Source organism: Varanus komodoensis, unplaced genomic scaffold, assembly GCF_004798865.1.
Source record: "Varanus komodoensis strain SLA01 unplaced genomic scaffold, ASM479886v1 scaffold24, whole genome shotgun sequence".
NCBI classification, from domain to species: Eukaryota; Metazoa; Chordata; class Lepidosauria; order Squamata; family Varanidae; genus Varanus; species Varanus komodoensis.
Window position 1 is genome coordinate 8,755,154 of NW_025335641.1, and position 18,177 is coordinate 8,773,330.

At 43.9% G+C, this 18,177-nt stretch overlaps 1 protein-coding gene across 1 annotated transcript in view; it reads left to right on the plus strand.

Moving 5' to 3' along the window:
- Nucleotides 1-3,584: 3,584 nt before the first annotated feature.
- The window catches only part of PLPPR5 (phospholipid phosphatase related 5), a 78,830-nt gene continuing 64,237 nt past the window's right edge, over nucleotides 3,585-18,177 (plus strand). The window contains exon 1 of the mRNA XM_044432249.1: nucleotides 3,585-3,812. Coding sequence (XP_044288184.1) covers nucleotides 3,609-3,812 — 204 coding nt within the window. The 5' untranslated portion in view covers nucleotides 3,585-3,608. The remainder of the gene's footprint in view (nucleotides 3,813-18,177) is intronic.

The window sequence follows — 18,177 nt, forward strand, 5'->3', positions numbered from 1 at the left end:
ACAAAGGTGTAGTGGTGACCTGGCCACCAACTTGGATGGGTATTAGGGAAATTCACGGGCCTTGTAAGGCTATCAATGGCTACTAGTCCTGATAATTAAACATATTGGGGAAAGTCCGCATGGTTCATAACTAGCTTGTCACTACTTTCCTTTAAACCTTCCAACGTGGGGGGGGGGGGGAATATGGGGTGTGCCAGTTCCTCAGCCTGTGCTTTCTCCACCTAAAATGACTTCCTCTCAGCTGCATCCCATAATTTTTCTGGGACCATAATGTTTGGGAAGAAACATTTCAAAGGGAAATGCAGCATTGGCAGAATTTCCCAACCTAGCAAGTTTGCACTTTCTAAATCAGTATGTGAACTGAAACTACCCTTATCCTGCAGTATTCCAATTTAGAATTTTGCATTAGGTCTCAGATGCAAAGATAGGTACAAACATGCACATTTTAGAGAAAAACATGTAGAAAAATATGCATTTTGGTGAAAAAATGCATATTTTTTCATGCATTTTGGTGAAAAAATGCATACAAAGCAGCATTATATTAAGGAAAGCTGCTTTAAAATGTGTACATTAGATAAAATCATACAAAATGAGCATATTAGAAAAATGCACTTTTTGTGTGGACTTTAAATTTTTTTGCAAAGCTGATGGTGAACCAAACAGGCACAAATTTAAATGGAAAAATGAGACACTGAACAAGAATGAAATTGACAGATGTGTTGATCAGTGACTGAGAAGACTCTTTCCTGAGGTCCTACCAATTTGCATTTGGCGTTAGTAGCACAGAGAGAAAACACTTTCCCAAAAAGCAGGTCTGGTCAAATGGGAGAATATGGTCTTACATTCAGGCAGTGTGGTCCCAGCTGTGGAAACTTCATACATCATAAGAGCCACGCTGGATCAGACCAAGAGTCCAGCCAGTCCAGCATTTTGTTCACACAGTGGCCAACCAGCTGCCCACAGGAAACCCACAAACAGGCTTTTTTGAGGCTGTGAATGCATCATCACCCTCAAAAGCACTTTGACTTGTGCTTGGAAATGAACTGGTAGGTGGTGAAGCTGTTGTTGACAAAGGAATCATCTGCTTCCTTTGACTGATCCAGATCAGTCATCCTTCTGTCGACTCAACAGGCTGGTTCTGAAGCATCCTTCAAAGAGGGCCACATAGTCCAAATGAGTTATAACTCAGACATGTCATGGTGATCAGAGCTGACCTCTGTAGGAAAAGATGTACCCAATGCACAGCCTCAACTGTGGAGAAGTGCTAATGTTTGGACTACTTCAAGAATTGTTTTAAGAAAACTTAGGTCAGGATTCTATTTTAGACTAGTAGAATAGAATGGTAGTAGAGCCGGAAGGGGCCTATAAGGCCGTTGAGTCCAACTCGCAACTCTTTCTTCCACACGTGGTCCCCATCCAGTAGCAGGTCTGCACCTCTCCAGCTTAGCAAAGGTGACTCAACATGCTAGCTTGATGTATAGCTATATATGTGACCATGCTATGACATGTCTATACTATGGCTTCTTCTTTGAACAGCTGGTTCCCATGCCATGTCTCAAACTATGTTTTAAAATCACTTGTTTCAAATATAGCTGAGGGGGTAATGATTACATCTTTAAAAAATAAGGTTTAAAATTCCTTTGGCCTCATGGAACTAGTTTTCTGTTCCAAATGATGAACAACGAATAACTTTGTTTTCAGTCTCAAAATTTGGGGAAATTCAGATGAAGATTTATACGTGATATTTAAATAAAAGGCCCTTGGCCAAAGTAAGGCCTACAACCTTATTCATTCCTACAGTTTGACACATTAGGGGCAATTCCAAGCCTCGTAAAAGCTGCAGGACAAGACCACCATTAATGTGCCTTCAAGGTGAGACTTCCGTAATAGTCAGTACTCTGGAAAAAGAACTATGGAACTAGTTCTTCAGAACCTATGGTGAAATGACTAGTGGGTGAAATTTTCTGCAAGTCACTTCTGCACAGAAAACGGGGAATCGCATGTTACATGCACTTCACTATTTCCTTGCAACGTTTGCGGCATTCCTGCATCCCTCCCCAGAGGGATAGCATCCTCGGGCTGCCGCTGTGACTGCAGCAGTCTCCACATACACCTTCGGGATATCTTCCAGCCTGATGCAGAGACACCCCCTCTTTTTTTGCAAGCAGATGAACAATCCTGAAACCTGTAGGATTGGTAGAAAAACTGCTACCAAGTAGCGGCGTTTCCTTCCGGGAGCGGATAACCCAGTTCTCGAGAAACATGCCTCTCATTCGCACCGGTCTGGGTGAATAAAACACGCTTATCAGCGCAGCTGGGTTCTGATAAGGGCTTTGCTGTGACTCGGGAACTAGTTCTAGTGCTGCGGCGTGGATCCAGCTGCAGCGCCAGCAAGCCGCGAGCTGTCGGAACTGGGAGGAGGAGGAGGAGAATTTTATATATATCTTCCACATGGAAAACTGATGCGCCGATTGACGAGCACGGGGGAGTTACTGCTTCCGCTGATTATGTTTTGGTTTTTTTTAAAGACAGAAACCAAAAACCCTCACGGGGGGGGAGAGGGAGAGAGAGAGAGAGAGGCAGGCAGGCAGGCAAGGGGGAAGTGGAAGCGAGAGATAGATACAGCGAGAAAGGAACGGATTTCAAACATCCACCCACCTTTCTCTCCACCCCTTCCAGCTCGCAGGCAGCCTTGGAAACGGCATTAGCGCTGCCTCCGCCACTGCGGGACTGGTTCCAGGCGAGGCGAGGAGATTAAGTGCGGCAAGAGCCGAGCCCGGCGGCCGGGGAGCTTCTGCGGGCGCGGAGCCGGGGCTGCGGCCACGCGCCGAGTGGCCCGCGCAGGGAGGAACTTTGACCGCGCCGCGGGCGAGCCGGATGGGGAAGCTGCACTCGCTCGCCTGACTTGCTCGCGCGGAGCGGAGCGGAGCGGAGCATCGCTGGATGCCAAAGCGGCGATCGAAGCAACGAGGGCGCTTTGCGCGGAGAAAAAGCGGGTCGCTTTTTGGCTCCGGGAAATGCGCAGCCACCGGGCGAGCCCCGGGAGCCCGCAAGGACGTGCGCGGACGCCCCTCACCTCCTGCGCGGGACGCTGACCGGGCGGAATCCGCGGAGCGGCTTTTCTCCCGCCCCTGAAGAGACAGGCTCGGATCCCGGCAGAGCCGCTTCCCCCAGGCCGGCGGCTTCGTGCCGTTCTCCGCGCGGGAGGCGCCGGCAGCCTTGCGCGCTGGGGCGCCTCCATCGGAAAGCCCCCGGAGCCCTCGCAGACGGGGCCAAACCCGCCCCCAGGCTGCGCAGGGGGTCTCCATTCGGGGGCCGCTGCCCGGCGGCGGCTCCCTCCCCCCTCGCCTCCCCGCCTCCTTCCTTCTCCACGTGCGCGACCCGGCGCCAGGGACCGAGCAGCCTCCGCCCCTGCCCATGGACTTGACGGTGCGCCCGGGCGCTCCTTCTCCTGGTGTCCCTTCTCTCGCCGCCGCTGCCCGGGACTAGCCGCCGCCTGCCTCGCCGGTGGATGCCGCCGGGGAGCGGGCGGAGCGTGCAGCCGCGGAGGGGGGCTGCCGCTGCTGGAGCACACGCCAGTGCCCTCTCCTCCTGCGCTCCTCACCAGAATGCTTTACTTCCAGATGGTGATCATGGCAGGGACCGTGATGCTGGCGTATTACTTCGAGTACACCGACACCTTCACGGTCAACGTGCAGGGCTTCTTCTGCTACGAGAGCGCCTACCGCAAGCCGTACCCGGGCCCGGAGGAGAGCAGCGCGGTGCCCCCCGTGCTCCTCTACTCGCTGGCGGCGGGGGTGCCCGTCCTGGTGGTAAGCACGCCGCGCCGCGGGCGGGATGGGCGGCCTGCCTTGCCCTCCCCGGTCCTTCCCTCTGGCACACCCGGGCAGCCCTTGGGCAGGGCGGGCTTTTCGCCTCCAAGTTGTCCCACTTGTTGACAAGGCGTCGGGGAGGGAGAGGGCGCAAGGCTGGCGCCGAGCGGTGCCTGGCCGCGGAGGAAGGAAGCGCTGCGGAGGCTTGTGGAGGCGGGCGGGCGGGCGGGCGAGATGATCCACGGTGGACCCTTTGGGCAAGAGATGCGCTTCGCATGCCCCCGTAGAGTCTTTTCTTTTGGCTCCCTTTCTTGGTGGCTGGCATATTATCGAGCATTTGCCATGACTCCCTCCTTCCCTCCCTCCCCGAGACCAGACCCATCGCTCCCTTTCCTTGCACTTGGATTTCCGATAGCTCCGGGGTTGTCCCATTTCTGGGTCACCGGTGCAGCCCTTAAACCATGTAGTGGGCTCGGGTGGTGGAAAGCCCTGTTCAGAGAACCATTTTGTCAAGATCGCGAATAGAGAGGGCGCTCAGCTTTTTCACGATTAGTATTTTTAAGCTCCACAGCACTGCTAATCTTGTCTGTGTGAGTGAAATGGAATGGTGACATTTTGTTTTTCTTTGGAAACAAAACCCTGACATGATAATCTCGTTGCATATAGATTGGTTCAAAGCTTGTGTTAGCCACTGATCAGTGGGCAGGATCCTGAAGGAGCCAATGGGTGATAATAGCCACACGCTAATCGTTCAAGCCAGAGAAAATGATGGGCTTGGGCATTTTGGACAGCAGATCGCATATTAAAATGGAGCAGTCATTGCCTGGTATTTTTGCTTAGGATGTTTCTCAAGACACTTGTCTAGAACTCCCACTTGATAAAAAATAAACCTGTTACTTTTATGGGGTTCCCCACATATCTATCTATTATCTGTATTAAAGGAAAAACCAGAAATCTGAATAGTACACACCAGAAAAGCAGTGGAACATCTGCCTTCAAACCACTGTGTAGAACTTGTAATGTCAGCTGACAAAAGCATTAGCATCATTTAATAATCCCTGACCATATTGAACAGATGAACAGAAAAGGGAGTGTGTGACCATTAGGGCTGGATTATATACAGACACAAAGACACAGGACACATAAACTCATACACAGAAATGCAAGACCCTGCATAGAATTTTCCTTCTAGTCAACCTGCTGTTCCCCCTTCCCCCAAAAGTCAATATGAAGGCAGCAGAGATGAAAAATAACAATTCAGAATTTGTGATTAGGCCAACCAAATCTCCTAGGAAATTTTGAATGAAAAATTAAATGCACGAAACACTTTCTGCCCTTCAGGAATCTCTTTATTCTGTTACACAGGCATTTGCAGCCCTGTGTGTGTCTTCACAGTGATTTAAAAGTGTGGAACCAACTTCTGCCCTAAAATAATCGAAACTGGTCTTCTCCCAACTTTTGAATGTTAAAATACAGTATGATTGATGACATGCTTTACTTGTTTCAGGCTTGAAATGAATTTTCATATACATACATGCACACAGACATGTGAGAATGGAAACATATACATACCAGTAAAGACTAGTTTTTACCTCTATTCTATGGAATAGAGTTTATTTATTTAGCAAATGACATTTTGTTGGCATTATGAGATGGCCCCCAAAGAAGTGTGTCTTTGACCATAAACATGTTTCCTGTTGATGCTTGTTAACTTAAGCAAAAGATGCTTAAAGCTGTAATCCTGTGCACACTTACTTGGAAATATGCCCTATTGAATGCCAAAGGATTTATGTCTGGGTTAACATGATTAGGACTGCAGTGTAAGTCACTTCTCTAAGTGTGTGAAGTACAGGTAAAACAAAAGAGAGATTGAGCCACTAATCACTGCAAAACATTTCATTATTTTTAAAACGTAGGTTTTAGATTGCATCCGACTTCATCAGATACATGGAATGGAATTTGTCACAGGCATGTAATAGGAGGTGGTAGACACCTTTTTTGACAGTGTCAGCAAAAAACTATAGACTTTCATACTGAAAACATCTTTTCTCTGATATTTGTGGGTTGTTATGGGAACCCTTTAGCAGGTCAGGATATTGGAAGTGTGCACTGCTATTTGCATAAAGATATATTTGATCCATCAGGAGTCCTCTATAGGCAATTTTGTTGGACTTAATGGCACCCATGTAAGTGAAGTACTACTAAACCAATGATAGATACGGATGGATGGATCGTGTGAATGTACCTCCTCTGTATTACTTTGTTAATTAGGCTTTGTGAAATAAGACATAGGTATGTGTATGTGCAAAGTCTCAGGAAGGAGATGACCTGAGGGTGATGCTGTCTTTGCTGTCTCACCAGAATCCATCCAAAGACTTCCATGCTTGATCATCACTACATGGTGTGTGTTTGCAACACTGCATGACTGCATTATCCCAATTTGATTTGAAATGGGAGGTTTGGAAAGAGCTATTTATATTTTGTTTTAGGAGGAAGTCAGAGATATCCTGTTCTGTTCCTCTTTGAATGCCAAGGTGGGATTATGCCTAGGCTGTGCTGAGATTTGGCTGAAACCTGACCTGAATCAGGCCCCTCCTCACTGGTTCTGGTGCTTCTCGTGGTGAAGCAGTTCCTTTCAAAGCAGCCAGGCCTTCCTGCCGGGTTCTTTCATGAAGACTTGTGCAAACCTTGGGATTCAGGAAGGGTGAGAGAGTGCTTCCAAAAACAGCACCTTCTTTTATTTAAAGCAGGGCAGGAAACCTCTCTTGGGTTTACAGGAGACATGACAAAGGACAAGCAACCTGCCCAAAAGATTGTGTACAAGATAGCAGTGTGTGTGTCTGTGTGTGTGTGTGTGTGTGTGTAAGAAAGAGAGAGAGGGAGGGAGGGAGAGAATATGCCAAATAATTCCATCAACTCCAAAGCTTTTGGCATCTGCAAAAAATGTTTCACAGCAATTCAGGCAAATGTGTTAACATCACAAATTAGGGCTGTAGGTCACGTGCGTGGGCGCCATTAAAGGTGCCCTTGGGAGCACCAGTGCTTATTGGCAGCAAGCTGCTTACACCTACTCTGAATGTTGATGGAGGATGGCTTGCTGTTGAACAACTGACAGGTCCACCTTCTAATCTTAGATCATGTTCTGTCAGAAGCTTGGGGATGGCAAGGATAGAATTGTGAAATGGCCATTCTTTCAATGCTGGCGGGCTTCAGTGTGAAAAGCAAACAAACAAACAAAAAACAGTTTTTATTTATCATAACTCTTCAGCCTCTGCATCTTTCCTTCTCACACTTTAAAAGTCTCTTGCCTGGAGACAACTCTGATGGGTGCCATCCCCCCTCCACAAATTCAGGTGAGATAAAGGGAAGTGAAGGACTCCCCGCTGCAAACTTGAGGATTCCCTTTCCATATAAACTGCTGTTCCTACCTTTCTGAAACCTTTCAGCCTGCTTACTTGGGCCCACATCTGTGCTGTCTGCTACATTCAGAATAATTACATCCTTTCTCAGATACCTGCATCTCTTTATCTGAAACATTTCAGCTTTGATCCCATCAGGAGGTGTAACTATTCCTGTAAATCTCATCTAATATTGCCAAGAAAAGAGGTATTGGCAGTTCCCTTCTAAAAGTAATTGTATCAATAAGTAAATAATCATAATATAAAGGCAAGCTGACACAGGAGGCCCCCATGTGGGGATTACAGCTGCCAAATTTCAGGAAACAGCCGCAATGTTTCTGTGGTCTCCAAACTGATCAAGAATAAGGCCATTTTCCAAAGCTGTCATCCAAGTGAAGGTCCAAGTCAAATCTTGCAGTTGGAGCACACCTCTAATTAACTCAACCCACACATCCTGATAGATAGCATCAAGTTGATCTAGTCATAATGGCTAGAATCCATTGATGGATTGAATACATAAAGGAAGCCACAAGGACAGGACCTTTGGAGGGCTTTCATTCATAAGGTTGCCGTAGGTCAGAGATGACTTGGTGGCCCATAACAACAACAACAACTACAGATTGGAGGAAGCATGCCTTGGTATGTCAATTGCTGGTACCCTGAGTAAAAGGGTGATACTGTTGTATTTGTGTCCTGCTTGTGGACTTCCCAGAGGCATTGGGTTGCCTGCTGTGTGAACAGAATGCTGGGATAGATGGGTCTCTGGTCTGAAAGTGATGGTGCTTCCTTTGCTCTTAATCTGTATCCACATGACATCTCCCTGGGGCAAGAATAAGATGGTTGGCCTGAAAGAAGGTCCTGAGTTCACCGTGATGGCAAAGCACTGCCTTAGGAGAGATGGTGCAGTGGTTGTTTCAACCACGGGGGTGTTATCCCATGTATTGGTACTTTGCATCTAAAGAGAGTTGACAGTACGAAAGAAGGAAGACATATAAGAAAAGACCTACTTTTAAATGTCACAAATGTTAGCTGGAAGGCTATTTCACAAGATACAAGATAAATATGTTTAAGGCAATTTGGGGTCAAGTTAAATTCTGGTAATCCATTTCTGTTTAGCAATATCTTTTTAAAAATTGCCATTGAAAACCTTTTCTTCTTTATTAACTCTCCAAGTGTTCTATTAGAAGTAGGAAGTTCCATTCTTAATTCCTAGTATATATTAAACAGAGTTCTGTCTGCAGCGTGAAGGCTATAAGAACTACAATGAGATAATTTTGGAAGCAATTCCATCATTAATCAGCAGCATCATGGAATTTGGGGACATAACTAATTACCTAATTTGGCATGTGTGTTTTCATTGTATTTCTTTTCATTGTTAGCTGAGTATTATATATTTACCAGCTAAAGTCCTGTGAAATTTGATGAAGGGAGGGAACGAGAATGCTTCCCCCACAAAATCAGCCATGACCAGCTCTACTTGCCACTCTCCTTTAAATTAGTCTAACCCTTCAGCCCACAAAGATGTTTTCTAAGAGAGCAATCCTGTTGCCCCCAGATGTCACTGGAAGAGGCAGAGAATATACTCACCTCTGAGGTCAGAGACAGGACTCCCACTTCGAAAGGGGATTGAAGATCTGCCTCTTTGCAACCAGCATGGAATGACCTAAACTGGCTGGCCCGCAAGGCTGCAAAATGGATATTGGAGAGGGAGGACAGGAGGGTGTTCCAGTGGTTGGAGAGGGAAGGAGAGCAGACAAGCCACTGGGTGAGCTATTCTGGGTCTTTTCCAGTGTCATTCCCTCCCTCTGCAAAGTGTCCTTGTTAGATAGGGACAGGGATAAAACCCATTTAGCAAAATGATTGGAGGACAGGGAGGATAAGATAACCCCCCCTCCTTCCAACCCACCAGCTTCAGTCCAGGTGGATACAGGATACGTGGAAGCTTCTAACCCATAGGATTGTGCCCTAAGGCTGTTAGAAAAGGCTGGCCAAATGCTTGTCATTATGAGGGGCAAGTGTGAGTGTACATTGAGATTCTGTACAGCACCGCTTCATACTATACAAAGCGGAGCCCCAAAAACCCAGGAATTTATTTTTAAAAAATTCTGTATTTTTGCATGTTCAAACTTCAGTCACCTTCAAAGTACTCTCTGATGCAATGCACCTATCAAGATGTTTTTTCCAGTGCTCAAAACAGGTTTTGAACTCATCGATTTTGGTGCCTTTTAGTATTTCTGCCATTTTTTGTTTCACCTCTTCCACATTGGCAAAATGTTTCCCTTTGAGGACTATGTTTCATCTGGGAAACAAACAAACAAACAAACAAAAATCTCACCGGGTGAGATTGGGTGACAAATGCCAGTTTTGGTCAGCAACTGCTGAATACTCCACTGAACAAAATTTCACCGCTGCATGTTGTTTGTGTAAATCAGCCATCATGAAATTGGCAAATATGCTGAAAGAGTCTCTTTAAAACCTCTTCACTGAACCCGAATGCAGCCTCTCACAACAACCCAGCTGGGTACACTGGTGCAGGTGGATTCCTACAACACTCACCTAACTGGGGAAGCCTGCACTACAAGGGGCCCACCCGCCCAAAGATAATTCCTTTTGGGGTAGGGGGTCCCTGCTTTTATATCAAAGGCCAGGTCAGTATTAATGGCCCGCTTGGCAAATTCCATGTCAGCAATGGAATAAGCAACACCCCTTTACTTACAGAGCAGGAGTAAAAGAACACACTGGGGCAGTATTTTTACTGCACACTTCAAGGGCTGCTGGCCTCTTTTTACCCCTCTCCTTTTCTCACTCTTTCACTATCTCTGTTTCTCTCTTTGCACTAACTGCTTTCTCCCATTAGGGGCACTTTAGCTCAGTCTTGTCTGCTTAGTGGTGGGCCAGAGGGGCTATCAGAGCAGCTGCAAGGTGGCATGGGGATTTAGTTTCACTGGAGTCAGAACAAGCCAAAGTTCCCCTAGGCTCTACCTAAACAGGAAACTGTGCCTAAGCCAGAACTGAACATTGGAAGCCCTTACTTTTCTCCTTTCACATGCAATGATGGAGTGAAGCACTCAAGCCTGGTGCTTGCTGTGAGTCACTCCCAGTCATCAAAGCCAAAAGTACACCTCCCATAAACCTGATGTTGTTCACCTTCGTTGAGAATTGAGAGAATTAAAGCCCAAATACATCTGGAGGTATTTCAGATGTATTTCCCTGATAAAAACTGTTGTTTCTTTTAATCATCCACTGAACTTGGTGTGTATATTTGTGCAATAAAGAAGGCCAGAGAAGAAGATGTGGTTGAATGCATATCCTGCTGTGACCTACAATTTAACAGGGCAAAGGCATATTTGAAAATAAAAACGTAACAGCTGAAAATGACTGACTAAGCTGCCTCCTTGATTGCACTTTGTATGTGGATGCTATCATCAAGACCGTACTCTCCACCAACTGTTGAGTTAGTGCCAGGATGTAAGAGAGAAATAAGTTTCTTAGACATGTGAAGTTGAAATGCTGCACTGCTTTTTCTGGAAGAAAATGTGTGCCCTGAGAGGTATGAAGAAGATGAACAGAAGTCCATTCCAACTGTGCAGAAGAAGTAGCTGAGAATTTTATTTTCTTTACTGATTGAAATACTTAATATCCAGAGGTCATAGTTATGTCAAGATATTTTTAGTATCCCTATTATGTCTTGAAATCTATTTTGGAGATAAGAGAAGTATATCCTTGTTCTACTCTTTCTTTCTCTCTCCTTTAAATGAGAACAGTGGGACAGGAATGGGATTCCCTATTATGACCTATTCACAACCTCCTATTTCTAGTAGCTCTAGTTCCTTTTTTAAATTCTTCCTTTTTTGACAGCTAAGGAATACATGTTACCCTAATCTATCCTTCCCCAACCTGTTATGTAGTCCAGTTATGTTAGACTCCCATGATTCCTGGCCAACACGGTCATTTCAGAGCTCTCTGTTTATTGAGTAGCAATTTCCTAGAGCTCCACCCTGAAAGGCAAATGTCTTAATCTGATGCAAAATAATGGTTTGAGTTCACTGTCATTGTGAAATATTTTGTTACTTGTATCAAACAAGTTAACTGTGTACTCTAGCAAGCTCAAACTAGGTAGCTTCCAACTGTAAAGGGGTCAGCAAACTTTTTCTTGTTCAAGTCTGCATTACCTCAGTTGAAACTTGCCATGGTCCACAGTCCAGCGATGAGCATAGTCCAAATCAAAAGCTTGAGTGACTGGAGCCAAAGGTGGACAGACTTATAGATGTGACTTCAATCATCGTTCAGTACTTGATGGGGGAAAGGACATCTGGATTCTGCTTTCCTAAGTTTTTCAAGGGCCTGCCCATAAGCTTTGTAGTTGGGTGTCAGAGTAGGAAAAGATCATATCTATAGTTTGGACCTTGGCTGGCAAAGAAGTGAGGCTTTGGGAAATGGAACATGATCTGCAACAAGTTTTCACTGAGAGGTCTGGAAGTCTCCAAGCATCCCACAGGGCAAAAGTTCTTCAACCCTACGTTCATGGCATCTGCAGCCATGGCTGATGTGCAAGGTGTCCCCCCGCCTGCATTTCTCCTGCTTATTATTATTATTTTTTGCTTCTGAAGCTACTTAGAGCCATGATGGGGAAAACCAGGCATATCCCAGTATCTTTTCCCTAATGGGAGAATAGTGCTTCAGTGGGGGCAATTTAGACTGGAAAAACGGCATGACGAACTGTTAAATCCACCTTTTCCTACCATGCTGCAGCCCCAAATCCCTCTCTTTTCCACAAAGTCCTTTGAAAAGAAATCAAAAGAAGTTTAAATAAATGGAAGATCTGATCGTGGATTTCAAATCATTTCCTCTATTCCTGATGTGCAGGCATGAGTACTGTCGCTTATTAGCTGAGAACAGCCTCAGGCATGCCCAAGAGAGAGTTATCAACAGGTTAAGGGGAATCACTAGTTTTGCAGAAGTGCTAAACTTGAAGAAAAGAAGCTCCTAAGATGACAGGGAGGGACTCTAACGAACCCCATGAAAATGGAGGGCAATGGCATAGAATATCTTGAAAGAAAACAGAAGAGTGGAACTCCACATGGAACCATTTTTTCTTTCAGACCCTATTTGTGTCTTAGCTAGTTCTGAGCTTTTAAAGGGAGCACTAAGAACTGCTGTATTGATATCTGTTGATAAAGATCAAGACGGAGGAATCATATTCTTAATAGCTAGTTGCAAGACTATCATTATTTCCCTATTTATTGCATGGATAACCCACTTTTATAGAGCAGAACTCCAGGCATTCACCTTCAGGCAGTGGAGAAACCCAACTTGCTTAGCTTAACCAAGGCGGCTGCATGATACCTTCACCCTGTTAAGACAAATTACATTAAAATTGCTTTAAAAACTCTCTTGATTATGTTTTCTTTTCTTCCCATCAAAGTAATCAACAGATGATTACAGTTGCAGTAAATAGCATCCACAGTTCTGTTTGCCTTGGAGGATTCCCTGCATGGAAAGGTTTCCTGTAAATCAAGTGGTGTTGTTAATTTACACCTTAGCACAATTCAGATGTTATGAACAACAAGAGAGCAACTGAGCCCAGTTTATTGTTTTGCTTTAAAATGGTAAAATCTTTTATGAATGTGAAGCACATTTGCTATAAGTCCCTGTGTTCATTTGCATTAATGTAGATCCCTTAAAATGTGAGGTCCGCATTCTTTTCAGGGACTTATAGCAAATCTCAAAGATACAAAGGGAGATTTGATGATGATGATGATGATGATGAGATTCCTGAAGAAAACATTTTGTTTGGGTTAATAGGTGCAAGTTTACAAGCTACCTAACTTGTTTTAGGTAGCAAACAAGTACCTGGATATGAAATCAGTAATAGAACTGAATTTCTTGCATGGTGGACAGGACTGGTCTGCTGACCACATTAAATGCAGTGAATGTCATACACACATGAGCATGCCTGTGGCAAATGGTGATAGGTTTTGCATAATAAGATTAATATTAAGATTATTCTTTCGGGCATAATTGTATGCATGGTTAGATATCAAAAAGTCCCACACATGCCAGCATTCTCTGGAAATTCTTGCATATGGTCTTGTGGTGAGTAAAATTTTCCTTGGCTTCATTTGGAACTGCCTGCTTGAACTTTTTTGGTCGAACATTTGGAAATAATTTTACCTGTTTCCTTAGTATTTTCTTTCAGCTTGTAATGTTGGTGCATGCATGTTCTTATTTTATTTTATTTATTTATTTAGAATATTTATATGCTGTCCTGTCGTGAAGGACTCAGGCTGGCTTACATAAATAAATAAAAAATTATATAAAACATAATACAAATGAATTTCAGATCCACCCTGGCTGCAGATTAAAACATATTAAACCAATATTAAAAGTTATTAAAATATTGTTGGAATAAAAAGGTCTTAACCTGGCGCCGAAAAACAAATAACGATGGCGCCAGGCAGACCTCTCTGGGGAGTGCATGCCATAGGTGCCCCAGGACAATGTAACTGGGCTTTAACTTCAGAAAGGGCTGCTTGGAAACTAAATCGCTCCCTCACCCCTATATCGATATTTCCAGGAAAAAATTAAGGTTTTGGAATGTGTGTCCATGTGTGCGTGTACATGTTTGCATGCATGTGCAATGGACAACACTGCATAAGGTATGATTTTGTTTAGCTGCTCTTCATTTTTTGTTTAAGATCTTTGCATTTTTGATGAGATTTGATGGGACCTTATTGTATTTTATTGAATTATTTTAATGAACTGTTGAAAATCATCACCATCATCCTCACCACCCACCACCATAATCTACTTATTTATTTCATTATTTATCAGCCACCTTTTTGGACCAAGTCTGTCCATGGCAAGAAATCAGATCTAAACATATTATGGTTCCTTTATTATATTTATATCACGTCTTTTTTCCTTACAAGGAACTCAAGGCAGTTGACCCAATATCTCCCCCTAGTCTTCTATTCTCGAGCCTTAGCACGCCCATTTCTTTCAATCTCTCTGGCTAGAGTGCTGTAGAAAGAGAATGCTGACTAGATAGAACTTTGGTCTCATCCAGCATCTTATGAGATCAACCAAGCTGTGACTGAAAAAAGTCAAACTATAGTTGGAAAACTGTCAAATTGGGTGGTTAAATCCATTTGGAGCCTCATATGTTTAGTTAACACCAACAATGTGTCTTTCGAAAAACATAAAGCACCCAGCAACATAAGCATCATAGAAGTAGTTGCATTGTCTGAAAAATTAATTCTGTTTTCGTCCACCCCCAAATATGAAGAAGTTTCCATACAGTTGCACTACCCACCATATTATATTTTCATATATTTGCAATTATTTGAAAGCCAGTGTGGTGCATTGGTTAAGTGTGTGGGTCTGGAACTCAGGCAACCTGGGTTCTAGTCCCCTCTCAGCCACGGAGCCAACTGGGTGACTTTGGGCTCATCACAGACTCCCAGCTCAGCCTACTTCTCAAGGTGGTTGTTGTGAGGATAAGACTGAGGGCAGAAAGACGTGTGAGCTGTTTTGAATTTTTAAAAAGAAAACAGATGGAATATAAATCTAATAAATAAATAAAAATAATTTAGACATTTAGATAAAAACAAAGAGGTTACTAAACATCACTGTCCCTCAGAAATGTGTTCTTTTCTTAACATGGGAAAAAGAGATTATATTTTTTGTTCTTAGGTTTCAGAATTCATACTATTCCTTTGTCGTAGTGATCATATGGGTAATGTATTATAAACATATATGTATTATAATCAAAGGGTGGAAGAAAGAACCAAAGAACTTTTCTGACATTTTAAAAAATGTCAGAAAAGTTCTTTGGTTAAAAGTTCTTTAAAAGTTTTTTTTTTAAATGTCAGAAAAGTTCTTTGGTTCTTTCTTCCACCCTTTGATTATAATACATATATGTTTATAACACATTACCCATCAATCCCTCAAAATATACTGAAACATTTTTCTCCGTGATTTGCTCCAATTTTTTCTTTGCAACTAAAATGCAGTGGTTTATGGGTAATTTGCAGGGGTGGGGAGCTGTGTTTATCTCTTGTGGCACCTGAAAAAGTTCAGGTTGGATCCAGACTTGACATGTGGAGGTCTCCTTATGGGATACTCTGCTAGAATTTTGCCAGTTCCTCCTTCCTCTGTAATCCCCACCCTTTCTGTAAAAAAAAGCTTATTTAGAGGTTGGGAGGCCCTCTGGAGCAGCATTGAAAATGGTGCTGGAACCTGCATGGAGAATTGGCAGCCAGTATCTTCCATATAATTCAAAAATACAGTTTTGCAAACAGGAGTCCTTCCAGGACATGCCTGGATCCTGCCATAATAAATTGATTATAGCCTAATCTTTCATGGACTGGAGTCCCCAGAAGCCTAAACTATCATCAATCCAATTGTCTTTTAAGGTGCATCAAAAGCTTATCGCTTCAAGGACGGTAACACAGACTTCAAAACTTGAGGGATCTGTCAACTTCTCACAACCTGAGACTTCCTTCCTAAGTGAGGGTAGCTGCCGATTGGCCCTGCCAGCTGTCACCCTGTCCTTGATGTCCTTTGAGATACTACACATTGCTGTGAACAGTTTTTCACCACACCGTTTGGATGGACAGAAAGAAAAGGAGGACACAATCCTCAGTGCTGAACAGTGCAAGGCTGTTTATAAGATCATAGCATAGATCTGTAAATGACCATGCTCAACATATTTAGCATGGAGGTGGGGATTTTAAGCCTACAGCTTGGGGTTAAGTTTAGACTTGCCTTTTGCTGCCCTCTCCAAAGAGGATTGAGCTGGTGGTTATCAAACCTGTAATGTCTGCTTCTGGGGGAAAGGACAACTTGTGGTCCTCCAGATGTTTTGGCTTATAACATCTGTCACTCTTTGCCATTGGCTATGCTGGCTAGGGCTGATGGGAGTGTTAGGCCAAAATATCTGGAGGGCCAGAAGTTGCCCATCCCTGTTGTAAACTATGTTTGTTTTGGAAATCACAAGCCCATGGCTGGGTTGGATGTAGAGATATGCAAATAAAGGAAAAGCTGCTCAATGGGTGGTATTTGGGTTTTGGGGTGACTATCGCACCACCATCTGCTGATCTGCAGCAAATTTGCAAAAATGCACAAATTGACCAGAAAATACACTGTCAGCCTAACCTATCTCACAGGGGTGTTGTGTGGGTATAATGGAGAAAAATAGTCTCATGTAAGCCATCTTTTAGCAAGAGCTAAAAGAGCAGGATAGAAATGTCATAGTAATAGCAGTAGGATTAATATGGTAATTTGTACATTGGACATTTCCTGTATAAGACATGGAATATTCATGAATTAAATCTACTTGAAATCAACAGATTTCAATTAGCAGTGCACCTGTTCTTACATGTCTACTCAGATAATACCACTGGGCTCAACTGAATCTACTCCCTTAGGATTGTAGCCTTACTTTCATGCAATTTATTCAATGCTTTTGTTGTTGTTGTTGTTAGTTTTGAAGTTGTGCCTGACCCATCGCAACACCATGGACAACATTCCGCCAGGCCTTCCTGTCCTCCAGCATCCCCTGGAGTCCACTTAAGCTCACACTGACTGCTTAGAGTCACATTGGGTCTGATTACAGCACACAGGTATTATATATATAAGTGAAAAAGTGATCATGGAGACAGATTTCGGAACTCCCCACACCTCTTTAACCACAACACTTTTCAGTGGGAGCAGTTGCTGCAAATTGAGGGAGGATCAAGAATGAGTTGATCAGTTTCCATGTTTGTGCGCAGTTCAGTGCTGTTTCTGTGTCATGTCAAGTTTTAGTTGGACTTACTATTTCACAGATGTGGTTAGGATCAGGATGCCAGTCATCAATATCTATGCCCAGTGGGCACCCTAGATGATGACAACAGTGATTGGGATGCAGGTTTTGTTAACAGCCCATTTCTGAGGCCCTTGGGGTCAGCCTGTAATTTGAGGGTGCAGTTAAGCGACAGACATTATATTGGCGTTGTGGGTGCCTAAGTCACAAGCGTGTGTGTGCAGACTCCTGGAAGAGGTGGCTCCTGTGTAACACCAATGTTAGAACCTCAAGCTTATGGGCCAAAGATGGCATGGGGTGTGAAGCAAACCCTCCAGCCTTCCTTAGATGGCAGCGTCCAATCCATTTTTTGCATGTTGGTGGCTCCCTGGCTTGTGCTTGTCCCCTTCCCCATTCTAGAAGTCTTAGCTACTGGTAATAGTTTCCTACTAAAATGTGCCAATATTCTGGTTCTGCCTCCTTTGCTTTTGGCCTTATCTACTGCTAGGATGCTGTCCCTGAGAGGTTATCTGAAACTGAATTTGGCCCTGAGGCTGAGATGCAGCATCTTTACACTAGAAGAGGAAAGTGTGTGACTTCCTTAGCATGCAATGAACTTAGTACTGTCTATAATGGATAACCAAGCTGGGGCCCCTGGGATATGTTGGCCTGCAGCTCATATAGTCCTTGTCCACTGGTTGTACTGACTGGAGCTGATGGAAGTTGTAATCTAAAAGCTCTCAAGAGCACTAGACTGCCTCTTCTGGAGTCTAACCTCATCCAGTTCAGTAATAGATAAAATAATCTTGCAAGCCAGGCATCAACAAGGGCTCTTGTTTATCTCTCTGCTAGACAAAAACTATTTTGCTGTCTCTTAAACAGAGGTAGGTCAGAAAACAGAATGTCAAAATCTTTCCTTCAGAGAAAATTATAAACTAGGTGCTACCAGCAGAGAGCAAAGGATGGTCGGGGATTCATAAGCATAGTATATTTCTTGGGCACAGGGTTTAGCAAATAACAAACAATCATTTAAAGCTAGATGGTTTTGATATGTGTACACAGCTTTTGTTTAATTTCTTCAGGTGTCTTATTTAAGGCTGCATTCCTACACACACTTACCTGGAAATAAGTCCCATTGAACTTGCGGGGTTCCTTTAGAGAATTGTATTTTAGAGCTCTT